General features: G+C 44.0%; 1 protein-coding gene across 5 annotated transcripts in view; it reads right to left on the bottom strand.

Annotated features, from left to right (window-relative positions):
- Nucleotides 1–12854, bottom strand: part of CADM1 (cell adhesion molecule 1) — a 228313-nt gene extending 215459 nt beyond the window's left edge. For 2 of the 5 annotated variants that reach the window (XM_075839791.1, XM_075839790.1), the window contains exon 1: nucleotides 12681–12853. In XM_075839791.1, coding sequence (XP_075695906.1) covers nucleotides 12681–12756 — 76 coding nt within the window. In that variant the 5' untranslated portion in view covers nucleotides 12757–12853. Of the gene's footprint in view, nucleotides 1–12680 lie in introns of all 5 variants that reach the window. The other 3 variants (XM_075839793.1, XM_075839792.1, XM_075839794.1) reach the window with 3 other exon arrangements.
- Nucleotides 12855–13230: the final 376 nt, after the last annotated feature.

Below are 13230 nucleotides of genomic sequence, written 5' to 3' on the forward strand. Positions count from 1 at the left end.
CACTTGTTACATGCAGGATGGATCATTCATTAGTAAAGGGGGGATAATTCCTCCACCCGCAAGCAAAGACCTCATTCACTTCGTGCATGTACAACACAGTCATGAATAGGCGCATTGTTTTGACAGAAGAAGGCAGCTACAGCACTCCTGCTCCTGGCCTCCGCGTCCTCCAACAACCCCCTCATTTGTCAACCAAAAGTTCCCTCAAAGACTCTCTTGTTCCCTCCCATAGATACCCCAAAATGTCTCAGATTTCCTTTGTGACATGCAGTATCAGGGGTGAGAGCAGCAGATGCAGCATGTCTTAGGACACCAAGGTCATATCTCACGTCAACAAATCCAGCAAGAGGATCTTGAAGCATAGGGAGATTAGCGAAAAACCTACGTTTAAGGCTCCGTTCCGTCTGAGCTTTCTATCGGAACGGAGCCCTGACAGACACAAACCATAGGTTTCCGTTTTCATCACCATTGACTTCAATGGTGACTGATCCGGTGCCGATGGTTTCCGTTTGACTCCATTGTGCGTAGTTTTGCCGGAATTAATAGCGTAGTCGACTACGGTATTGATTCCGTCAAAACGACGGAACCCTTGCACAACGGGGACAAACAGAAACCATCGGCACCGGATCAGTCAACATTGAAATCAATGGTGATGAAAACAAAAACCTATGGTTTCCGCTTGTGTCTGTCAGAGCTCCGTTCCGACGGAACGGAGCCCTAGCACAGATGTGAACGAAGCCTAAGGGACCCCTGGGGGACATTCTACCCGCACTGCAATCACAAAAACTCTAAGGCCTGATTCACACGAGCGTACTTTACTTCCGTGTTACGGACGTTAAAACAACAGCCATCACACGGACCTACGTAATTCAATGGGGCTATTCAGACATGCGTTGTTTTTCACGCAGCGGGCAAACGCTGCGTCAAACTCACCGCAGGTCCTATTTTTGTGCGTTTTTGCGCACCACGCAACCTATTGAAGTAAATGGGTGCGTGAAAACAACAGACAGCACACGGACAACATCCGTGTGGAGTTGTCACGGTACAAGAATTTGGACATTTTCTGATGTGAGGCACGAGGTGTGATGAATTTTGAACCTCCATGTGTCTCACATTAATAGTAATTAACCCCATCATGTTTCTTACAGTCATAATGGACAACATTGGGTTAATGTGTGAGGTACATTATGGGGTTAATTACTATGAATGTGAGGCACATTAATAAGTGAAAGTTTTTATTATTTTCTTAACAGCGTAAATATCATAAATGATGCTATAAAGTTGTTATTACAGTCGCGACGATACCGAACGTGTGTATATTTTATGTATTGAGACTTACTTTAATATTTTTTGTAAGAAATGTGTGTATTTTTTTTTATTTAACATTACTCTATTTTTTTTTACTTTTAAACTTTAATGTACTGGAATATATCTATATGCCAGTACATTAGACTGATAGTACACAGGCAATTGTTAGGACACACCCAAGTATGCCCTAACAACAGGAAATATGGTCAGACAGCCCTGGGGTCCTCCCAATGGCCCCTGGGCTGTCTGCCCATATATGGTATGTCCCTCAATCGCATTACAGGGATTTCCTGTGATGCAATCCAAAGGACATCCCCCTTCTCATTTACTCCTTGAATGATGTGGTCAGCTTTGATCGCAGCATTCAAGGAAATGGCGGCGGAAATGAGGTTTCTCTGATCTCCACCGTTAGAGCGGGGTTGTGGCTGTCTATTACAGGCATTGCCCCGCCACTGACAATAAGTGTGCGCGTGTGGTCAGCATGAGGTTATGCGGCCGGCGCTGCACTAATGAGCGGTGGCGCAGGCATGGAAGACAGAGAACATAGGGTGTTTTGTAGTGTGCCCGCCACATTCTGTCTTCGGCAATCATTAGTGCAGCACCGCCCGTATACATCATTCTGACCGCGTGTGCGCACACACACACACACAAACACAAGGCAGGAGCAGATGCCACACGGGACTGCAACGCAAGAAAAAAAGCTGCGTATTTTACGCGCGCAAAACAGAAACACTCATGTGAATCTAGCCTTATACTTTCTTTACTTACCAGGATGAAACATTAAGGGTTCACTGAGTTATCAAATGTTGGGGTGTCATTCAGAGCTCTGGTAAGTCCATGCACCACACATTAAATATTACAACTGGTATCGGTTATGCCCACATTCTAGCGAGGTGAGCTGGCATTGTGGATCAATTATATTGACGCTAACTTTATTTTTAGTGCACTGTAGATGTGGCCAACATGGCCAATCACAAAGTTACAATGCACGGTACAAAAAAAAAAAAAGAGAAAATAAATCCATGCTTATTACGGCTTCTAGACTTTATATATGCCAATGGTCTTTATCTGTGGGCGTAAATGGCCCCAAGAACATGTTGCAGTGTCCAGTAATGCATCTTTATGACATTTAGTAAACAGTAATGCACTTTGGTGAGTACTTGAGACACGGTTTTATGACAGGGCTACTTTGTTCTGCAGATTGTGCAGTTGGTTAAGTCTAGTGTAAAGTATGCTCATAGCCGTCTTTTGGACCATTCAGGGTTAAACAACCCAGCAACAGATGAATTTGCGAAGGTCACCTATTTGTAATTAGATGCCAAGTTGTTAAAGCCAACACTGGGGAAAACTAGTCACTATCCCAGTGACTTAAATCCTCTGTCCATTTATCACTTTATACAAAGACATCTCCAGGATAGCAGGAAAGACGAACAGATTAGGGAACCAAACTAATATGGCCCTGTTCACACAGAGTTTTTAAACTGCAGAAAAAAAAACGCACGTAAAAACACCAGTGTTTTTTTAAATGTAACATGTATTTTTGGTGGCATTTCTTATTCGGCGTCATTTTGTATATGAGTTTTTCCCAGCGCCACAAAAAACGCAGCATTGTGTGAATTGAGCATAAATGTAGGATCCAAGATCTTTCTCCTCACTTGCAATCTAAACTAACTCTGATCCAAATAGGCCTGCAGCAAACTAGAGCTAGCAATATCTGAACCCGTGACACCACTCACAACAATCTCTCGATTTTATACCAGGAAATAACTTCACCTGTCTATTCCACCGAGGTTTAAGAGTAACTGCACTTTCATCAAACTTTTCATATGTCATAGAGACATATTAAAAGTTTTGATTGGTGGGGGTCCGGGTGCGGAGTCCCCCAGCATTGCTGAAACTAAAGTGCAGAAGCGCTCAGCTGAGCACTTTTCTCCCTCAGCTGTGAATGGCGCTCCCTGTCAAGAGGAAGGCAGCTTACATAGGCGTTCTATGTAAGCCATCTTAAAGAGGCTCTGTCCCCACATTATAAGTGCCCTATCTCCTACATAAGGAGATTGGCGCTATAATGTAGGTGACAGCAGTGCTTTTTATTTAATAAAACGATCCGTTTTCACCACTTTATTAGCGATTTTAGATTTATGCTAATGAGTTGCTTAATGCCCAAGTGGGCGTATTTTTACTTTAGACCAAGTGGGCGTTATACAGAGGAGTGTATGACGCTGACCAATCAGCCTCATGCACTCCTCTCCATTCATTTACTCAGCGCATAGGGATCCTGCTAGATCCTTATGTGCTGTCTTATACTAACACATTAACAATACTGAAGTGTTTAGACAGTGAATAGACATTCCCAATCTGTGCACTTCGTTACTCTGTCTGTGGTAGTTACAGCAGAGGAAGCGTGATCTCATTGTAACCTGTCATTTACTGCGTAATCTCGCGAGATTACGCTTCCTCTGCTGTAACTACCACAGACAGAGTAACGAAGTGCAGAGATTGTGAATAGACATCCCGTGGAACACTTCAGTATTGTTAATGTGTAAGTATAAGACAGCACATAGCGATCTAACAGGATCCCTATGCGCTGTGTAAATGAATGGAGAGGAGTGCATGATGCTGATTGGTCAGCATCATACACTCCTCTGTACAACGCCCACTTGATCTAAAGTGAAAATACGCCCACTTGGGTATTAAGCAACTCATTAGCATAAATCTAAAAACGCTAATAAAGTGGTAAAAATAGATCGTTTTTTTAAATAAAAAGCATTACTGTCACCTACATTATACCGCCAATCTCCTTATGTAGGAGATACGGCACTTATAATGTGGTGACAGAGCCTCTTTAAGCCTGACGATGAGCAGCCAAAGGAGCAAATCGCTAAGCTGAGCACTTCTGCACTTTCGTTTCAGCAATGGTGTTGTTCTCGGCACCCAAGTCCCCACCGATCAAAACTTTTGATATGTCTCTATGAGGACCTGTCACTAGCTCCTATAAAGTGAGTTATTAGACTAACGTGAGTGGTGGTGGTGATTGCTTACTTCTTTGTCCCCGCGTTGATGAGATATTGCCCCCCTCTTTATTTATTAATCAATATGTAAATGAACTGCTGGCTAGCCAAGTGGGTTTGGCCACCAGCTTTTCTCAATGGGCGCAGCTAGCAGACAGCCTCTGACTGACCTATCAGCGTGAGGCTGTTTGCTTCAGATATTCCTAGGCCAGTGTCATCACGGGAGACTCACATGATGACACTGGCCTAGAAATGTCTGAAGCAAACAGCCTCACGCGGATAGGTCAGCATCAGAGGCTGTCTGCTAGCTCCGCCCAATGAGAAAAGCTGGTGGCCAAACCCACTTGGCTAGCCAGCAGTTCATTTACATATTGATTAATAAATAAAGAGGGGCAATATCTCATCAACGCGGGGACAAAGAAGTAAGCAATCACCACCGCTGGACTCAGACATAGCGGCAATCACGTGAGTCTAATAACTCATTTTATAGGAGCTAGTGACAGGTCCTCTTTAAGGCTTCGTCCACATCGGTGTTTTCGGCTTTTATAACGGACGCAATGCTGGATTCGACGGATACCAGCTGTGCCCGACGGACCTCACTGACTTATAATGGGGTTCATTAGGTTCTGCCGCAGTGTCCGTCGTTTTAATGGGAAAGATAGCGCTGAATGAAAATGGAATAGAATCTGCAATGGAGCTTTTAACGCAGATGTGAACATAACCTGTGCTAAAATCCTCAGTGAAAGATTTATGAGCTGACCTGACATAGCAATGTGCTCCCGAAAGTTGTAGAATAGTTTTAACACAGGACAACTTCGACATGACCTAATGAAGGAGATTCAATAAATGGTTTAAGACGCACATGTGAATGGCTTCAAAGGAGATTGAAACTTCCATGCCCACTGCCGCTTTAGGTGGGAAAGCCTGGCCTACTTCTACGGTCCCTCATAAAAGAAGGGGCAATTATTTTTTCAAAGGGTTTGTGACACAGCTCTAACCCATAATTGGATGGAAATGTGGCCACTTTACAATGTAGTTATTAAATAAGGGTTGAAAAGATGCATGGATCTAGGCATTTACTTCTCAGGAGCCCCACCCAGGGATACATTTTAGAAGGAAGACTTCAATAGGCCCTCGATGACTTCAGGCTTGCCAAGCGTCCCTTGAACTGTGTGAGAGGAGATGAGTACAGGTATAATATTTGGGCCGTGTGACTATTATTTTAGGCACTGTACAGCAGAGGTATGAACACACCGTATTGTGGTATTATTAAGAAATATATTCTGACATTCGGCTTATCTCCCTTCAACGGAAAACGGTAGGTCTATGTTCACACGTTGCGGTCAATTTGACTTTATAACGACCATCCACTAAATCCATTATTTCATACTTTGTTTTATGGTGAGCAAGTCCCGATAAAGATTATATACAATGGTTTTAATATTTTATCTTCAATGACCACCAGTGGCTCATAATTTAAAAGGGGAAAGTCCACATTTGAGAACCATTTTATATTTGTAAAAAAAACATGGCTTTAGGCCTCATGCACACGACCGTAAAAACACCCGTTATTACGGGTCGTAACTACGACCCGTAATAACGGGCTCATAGACTTCTATTGGCCACGGGTACCTTCCCGTTTTCTTACGGGAAGGTGCCCGTGCCATTGAAAAAGATAGAACATGTCCTATTTCAGGCCGTAATAACGGCACGGGCAGCCCATAGAAGTCTATGGAGCTTCCGTAATGACGGGTGGCTACATGTGTGCACCCGTCATTACGGGAGCGTTGCTAGGCGACGTCTGTAAATAGTCACTGTCCAGGGTGCTGAAAGAGTTAACTGATCGGCAGTAACTCTTTCAGCACACTGGACAATGAATTCCGATCAGAATATAGAGCAACCTGTATATATATATATATATATATATATATAAATAAAAAAATTAAAAAAAAAGACGTTCATACTTACCGAGAACTTCCTGCTTCTTCCTCCAGTCCGGTATCCCGGCTGTTGCCTTGGTGACGCGTCCCTCTCGACATCCGGCCCGACATCCCTGGATGACGTTTCAGCCCATGTGACCACTGCAGCCAATCACAGGCCAATCACAGGCTGTAGCGGTCACATGGACTGCCGCGTCATCCAGGGATATCGGGCTGGATGTCAAGAGAGGGACGGGTCACCAAGGCAACGGCCGGGTAAGTATGAATTTCTTTTACTTTTACCTCGGAAAGGGCTGCCCCTTCTCTCTATCCTGCACTGATAGAGAGAAGGGGCTGCCGATTAGAAAACGTGCCCGTAAATACGGGTGGAATACTGGTGACACCGGAACCGTATTTCCGGGCACGGGTCCGTAAATACTGGTGCAAAATGGGTCGAATACGTGTGACACCGGACCCGTATTTACGCCAGTATTGACGGGAGGGAAAAAATATGTTCGTGTGCATGAGGCCTTACAGTCTGTATTATATCCCAAAGCTGCATTCAAAGTTATGCTGGTTGTCGTTAGAAACAGTCAGCAAGCATGTCAACGAAAACAACCCCAACAGCTTAGCTGAGCTCCTGTACTGCAGTGTGACATGACGTTTGTACTTATAAGGGGTCTGGTGTGAAGACTGTGCAGACATTGAACCAGCAAGGAATGTTTGGAGATTTCAACTGTGAAGAGAGAATGTGTGCTCCTCTCAGTTTTAGAAGGGGAGTGTTATGTCCACACTATCTATATGAATATCTCATGCCACAAAGTGGAGTGCTCTTCATTTTTTATTACATATCCATGAACTGACTCTTGAGTGAAAGTAGCCTGTGGTGACTTTTGGTTTTGGTAAAATTGATACAACCTTGTAACCTCAATGTTTCTCTGCAGAGGGAAATATTGTGGGCAACTTGGGCTGATCACAAGATCCATTAGCTTTCCATTAGCACAGTTTTCCTGCAGTAGCCAATGAAAAGAAAATAAGTGACCAAAACGTGGTTTCCCGAGCAGCAACATCTGGTCGACAGGGTATAAAAAAAGCCGGACCCGTCGCAATCAGTTGAATGCCAAAACGGCTTTAATTCAACAAGAGATAGTCGAGAAGGGACTAGGAACGTAACAACTTGCTACTACTGGTTCAATTTTTTTTTTTTCCTCATGTTTGCAGTTCATGGGATCATTTCCTACACAGGATTATCGGAATACATATACCCCCTCCCACACACACATTTGATATTTCACTGTAGATACATTGAAAATACAGCTTGTTGATCATATTCTAATATTCTTACAAAAAAAATGGTTTTGTGGGACGATTAACGTCAAACGATCCGAATAATCCATCTACGACTAGTTTTACTGTAACAGGTTTACTCTATGATCATGTTTTGTTCCAGTCTATTGGAAACATATCCTGATTTACCACACCTTTAATCCCTTTCCTCAAGTCCCACTACAATGTCTCATCTTCTACAGCGTTGCCAAGAACATACAGAATACCAATCAAACTTGTCTTAGTTACAGAAATGCTGCACCTCAAGGGGGAACGGCCACACACAGTGCAGGACATCCACGGAAATTCTGCAACAAATTCTCTGCTCGATGCAGATTTTTAAACAAATCGTGCTGCAGATTCATTAGGGATTTCTCCCTGTACATTAAAGGGGTGAAATCCGCAATGTAAATACATGATATTATTGGCGTGCAGCATATTTGAAGTTTCACAGCATGACATAAATCCGTGCGGATTTCTTCCGCAACGTAAGAAGTTTTGAAAACAACATGTATTGTACGGTGGTATCCGCACTACAAATCCCTAGAAAAATCCTCTATGTCTGAACTTGAACTAACTTTCACCAAAGACACCCTTGTGGATTCCGCCATGATATATAAGGAACGTCTGTGCCAAACTATTGTAGAGTTTCGGAGGCATTTACATCAGTCCATGAGCAAGTTGTACTTTTTTTTTTTAGTAGACTGACAATAAGAGCTCCTAAAAAAAATTAGGTTTCCAGGCACACAGACTACCCAGCTCCTGGGATATGTCCATATGCTGTATTGTCCAGACAGTATATTAGAAACAGGAACAGACAAAATATTACAAAATTTGGGAGCCAGTTACACCATTCCAAAAGAGAACGTGACCAAGCAATAATAAGCTTTATAGAAATCAACAGAAAACAAACTAAAAAGTTAGAAAGTTGCAGCACATTTCTTGGCGCATTGGCTACCTGGCTCCTGGTATCTATCCAGACCCAAATTTAAAAATGATTTTTTTTTTTTACAAAACATTGGAGTAAACGCCAGTTTATGTATTTTAAATAGTTTGTCACTACTAAATATTGAAAACACTAAAAGATTCAAAGAAGCATAATGACATGACGACCATGCCTGATATTAAGATAGTACAATAATACTGCATATGTATCGCAAGGAAAACTTTTCCTGAGGACCAGGCCATGAATTAAATCAGTAACACACAAAAGATTGACATAAGATCTATTCATACCAGGAAAATGGAAATTACAGTGGATATGAATGGGACTATAGTAAATTCTGATGTCATCACATCTGTGTTTGTGATTAAGAACATTTATAAAATTCTTACAAATATCTCATTATGGATTTCAAGGATACGAATAGATGGGATCAACTCTTAACATTACGGTTTACAAGATTTCTAAAGCAAGATATTGTGTTGTTTGTTATTATTAGTTAGGAGATTTTATGAAAAACGTAGACCATACTTCTGAAGTCGGCAATATCATGATAACCAGATACGAATCCACAACAACTACTCTATCATCAAGATGTTGACCTTCCGATCCATAATGATTACTTGCCTACCCTGTCAGATTTTTTCACATCACCTATAAACATGTGCAAAAAGATATAAGCTAGGAATATTAATTACCATCACAAGTAAAGGCTACACTTGTCCAATAGATACATAGTTTCTTCACATAGTCATGGATCCTGTACATTACTTGGAAGAGCAGTAGTTGATATGTTCCTACTTGTTGCTCACAATTACGGTCTCCACCTGCTAAACATGAAGCTGCCGCTAAACCCAAAATTGGCATGGGCACCCAATAAATCCAACTGATTATTTTTGCTTTTGGAATGGAGAAGGACAGAACAAAAATAGCCACCAATCATTTACGTTGCTATAAGAAAGAAGCCGAAGAAGAGAGAGGAGTACGGTTTGGGTTGGTGGAAAAGCAAGGTTTTGGTGGACCATCAAAGGCTTCAGGAAGAATGGAGGTTGTAATCATGGTAGAACAAAGACTTCTAAGACTTTCTACATCTGGGGTCCTAATAGCCATAAATAACAATATCCTTATAGATCAGAAGGTTGTTTAAACAAGAGGAACCTACTAAAACAAAGAGTATCAGTATCCATATGGGGCAGTCAACATTCAAGTCAATACTAACAAAGCAAGAAGAAATGTAGTACCGTATGAGGACTTCTCTATTGTAAAAAATTAAAAGCACAATTTAACTAGAATACACATGAGAGATGCCAACAGGTTAACATCTGTACACACAGAATACCTCAAATCACTATGCCCTATTAACCACCAGCTGTGAACTTATATGACCACATTTATGAAGAAGGGGTGAACACAATTCTACTCTTTGCAGGCTTCATTCCAGGTGCCTGGCAGTTCTACGGCTACGTCTTCATGCTTTGCTGTGGGCACACTACCAATATTTTCTCTATTAGAGGGTCCAAGAGAACTGGACGGGAGAATATTACTGCATGATGGGCGGAGAGAGACTGGATGGAGGATTTTTCAGTAATGGCTAAAGGGTGGGCAAAAGCTTTGCAGGGAGTGCATCTGTGTGATGGACATGGAGCTTGAGAGAAGTATTTCTTCTGTTTTTTGCTCTCCAAATGCAAACACTGCCCTCTTGATTCGGAGCTATGCCAGAACAGTCGCAGCTTCAATCTCGAAAGAACACGAACGACCCGGATAAGGCATGAGAGCAGCAAAAATAAAATCCGACAACGCAGGCCATCCTGAATATACACATTGAGCCTATCATCCTTATCACACAACCTGTATCTTCTCCTGCAAACCATGTCACACATGAGGGACTCTCCTAAATGCTAAATTGGTGGATAGAAAAGGAAAAGCAAAGCTACAATTCTAAAAAGAGGGACATGGAGAGCAGCTGGAGTGAGCAGCTCTGCAGACACTTTAACGTACACATTACACAAGCATCAGGATCGAAAAAGAGGGAGTCAGACTGCGGAATCACAACTGGAATGAACAGCAGAGGAGGGGGCTGGGGTTTATCTCAGACAGGAAAAGATACACTAGCAAAACAACCCACATACTAGAATGAAAAGATTCCCGATGAACAATACTGGGACTTAAATCTGCACATACAATACCCTCCCCCATGCAAAACGCTGCCCCCAGCAGGATCCAGTCCTCCCCATTCACACTCAGTGCCCCCAGAGAGTAGGAAGGGGGGGGTCAAGCAGCAGTTAGAAATCAATCACACTTAAACCTTAATAGTAAATATTGCTTCCTCTCTGCCAACTAAGTGTGACACCCTCAAAAATACCCAAAACATGTCAAAATGGGACTGGGACATAGGCTCCAAGTTTATCACAAATGGAACATTTTATTCATTGAAGACAATGATATAATGCAGAAGATAAAAAATGTATAAACCATAGAATAAACAAGCCTGAGCGGTAAGACCATACGTCTACAATCAAACCCCCTATGCAGAGCTCGAGCGCAGTCACACAGTCTACTACGCAGTGATTTATCCCTCTTCCCATCACTACACCATTGTAGATAGGGCTACAGTATTTCAATGGTACCAACAACACCCAATAACTAAGAGACAATACAATAATAAGGGTATTCAGAGCCTCCAATATTAATATACCCAATGCTTTGATTTCATTTGCAGACTGGTAAAACCCCAAACTATCTGGAGAGCCCACAATGCTCGATCCCCAGAAGATAAGATGGTCTACCGAAGACCTACACATCTACAACTGCCATGCAACAAGTGGGTGCTTAGAAGACAGGGTTAAACATTGTGGGCATCACATTTCCTTGCTTCCTCCTGCACCAGCGCTCATTTTTCTGGTTTTTACTCTCTCTTCCGTCTACCCATCTCTCTCTCCCTCCAGTTCCCGGTTTCCCTCCTTTCTCTCTCCCCATTCCCTTTTGTTCTTCTCCTTTCATCTTCTTTCCCTCTCATCTCCCTGATCCTTCCATCTCTCTTTCAAGTGAAATCTCTTTCCTCTCCGGCTATCCTCCCACCCCCATCATACATTTTACCTCTTACCCTCTACTTCCCCCAACATTCTTCCCCCTATTTGTACTCAACGCTACAGAATTTTTACATACACCATTATATTCTAAAATACTCCAGGGCGGCCGGTTCCATTATCTATCCCTTGTACATTGTGTTCTTACTCATCCATGTCTGTATCTTTCCCACATCACTCAACTCACTTCTAGCACTGACCTTCTCCAGCCATCGCCTACTTATTACCAGGAGCCCCATGGTTGTGATCAATGGTCTACATCTAGCTGCCCCTCTACCCCCAGTGCACCCTCACATCCCCCAGTACACCCTCACATCCTCCTGATCAGTTTTCAGGTACCACTCTCCCCAGAAAAACAACAAACCTTTGTCCCCATCTACTCCACTCCCCACTGTACAACACTTATGCCCATTCTCTGCCTTTGCCAGTCTTTGTCAAAATACTCTGCTTATGTCCCTTCTTTTATAATGCCAATTTTCCCATGGCATACCCGACTTTTGCTCCAGTACTACAACTACCTCCAATACTATGCCACACCAATGCACTTGCCCTCTCTCACCCCTTCCACATGTCTGGTCCTTCTGCCACTCTCCAGTCATCTCCTGAATTTCCCCCCCTCACCTCTGCTCCTGCCCCATCACTACCCTGAATGCCCCTCAGACTCTCAATCACCCTGCATCGCTCTCCTCCAGCTCTCTCTCCCACTTTCCTCCAGGCTCCTGCGTCCCCCTCTCCCCTCCAGGCTCCTGCGTCCCCCTCTCCCCTCCAGGCTCCTGCGTCCCCCTCTCCCCTCCAGGCTCCTGCGTCCCCCTCTCCCCTCCAGGCTCCTGCGTCCCCCTCTCCCCTCCAGGCTCCTGCGTCCCCCTCTCCCCTCCTGCGTCCCCCTCTCCCTCCTCACAGGTTAGCCCTCTCTCCAGCTCCCCCATCTGTTCCATTCCCCGCTCCAGGCTTCCTCACTCTACTCTCCCTCCCGATCCCTGTTGAAGTGCCGCTCATAGCTAAGCCTATTGTCCTATGATCTGCAGGTATTCATTCCTCTCTTCCCTCTGGATCTCCTCGTCCTCCTCCCCTTTCTCTCGATCCCCGGTACCTTGCTGGAGTAATCCGGCTCGGAGCCCGCTGATCAGGAGAAAGAGGCGGAGAGCGGCTCCGGGCTGACTCGCCATGTTCGGCACCTGCTTCACTCTGCAGCCTCTGCTCGGCGATAATCACATGCTAATCATATGCTAACACATTCAGAAGGAGGCTGGGTCGACACAACAGGACACGCCTTTATTTTCCGCCCACTGACGTCGATGAGGGCCGGGCCCGTGACGTCACTGAGCTCTGTGAACTGCTGGAACCACGTGTGTGAGAAAGTAGCAAGCGGCGGGAGAAGGAGGGGGCGAGGCCGCTGGAGGATGGGGCGCGAGGGGAGGACACAACACCGGCTGATAGTGGAAAATAACGGCGGGAATAAACTATACACAGGCGGGGAGCAGAGCCCGGGAGGAATAGTTGTGTGCGGCTATAAAAATGCATGTAGCAAAATAGACTATTGATGCGAAGATCAACGACGGCCACCCAGTCACTGTGCACTGATATATTTTCGTTATGGGGCGGCTAATCTGGCGTCCGAAAGTGAAATTGTGCTTCTCCCC

Source organism: Rhinoderma darwinii, chromosome 10, assembly GCF_050947455.1.
Source record: "Rhinoderma darwinii isolate aRhiDar2 chromosome 10, aRhiDar2.hap1, whole genome shotgun sequence".
Taxonomy (NCBI): Eukaryota; Metazoa; Chordata; class Amphibia; order Anura; family Rhinodermatidae; genus Rhinoderma; species Rhinoderma darwinii.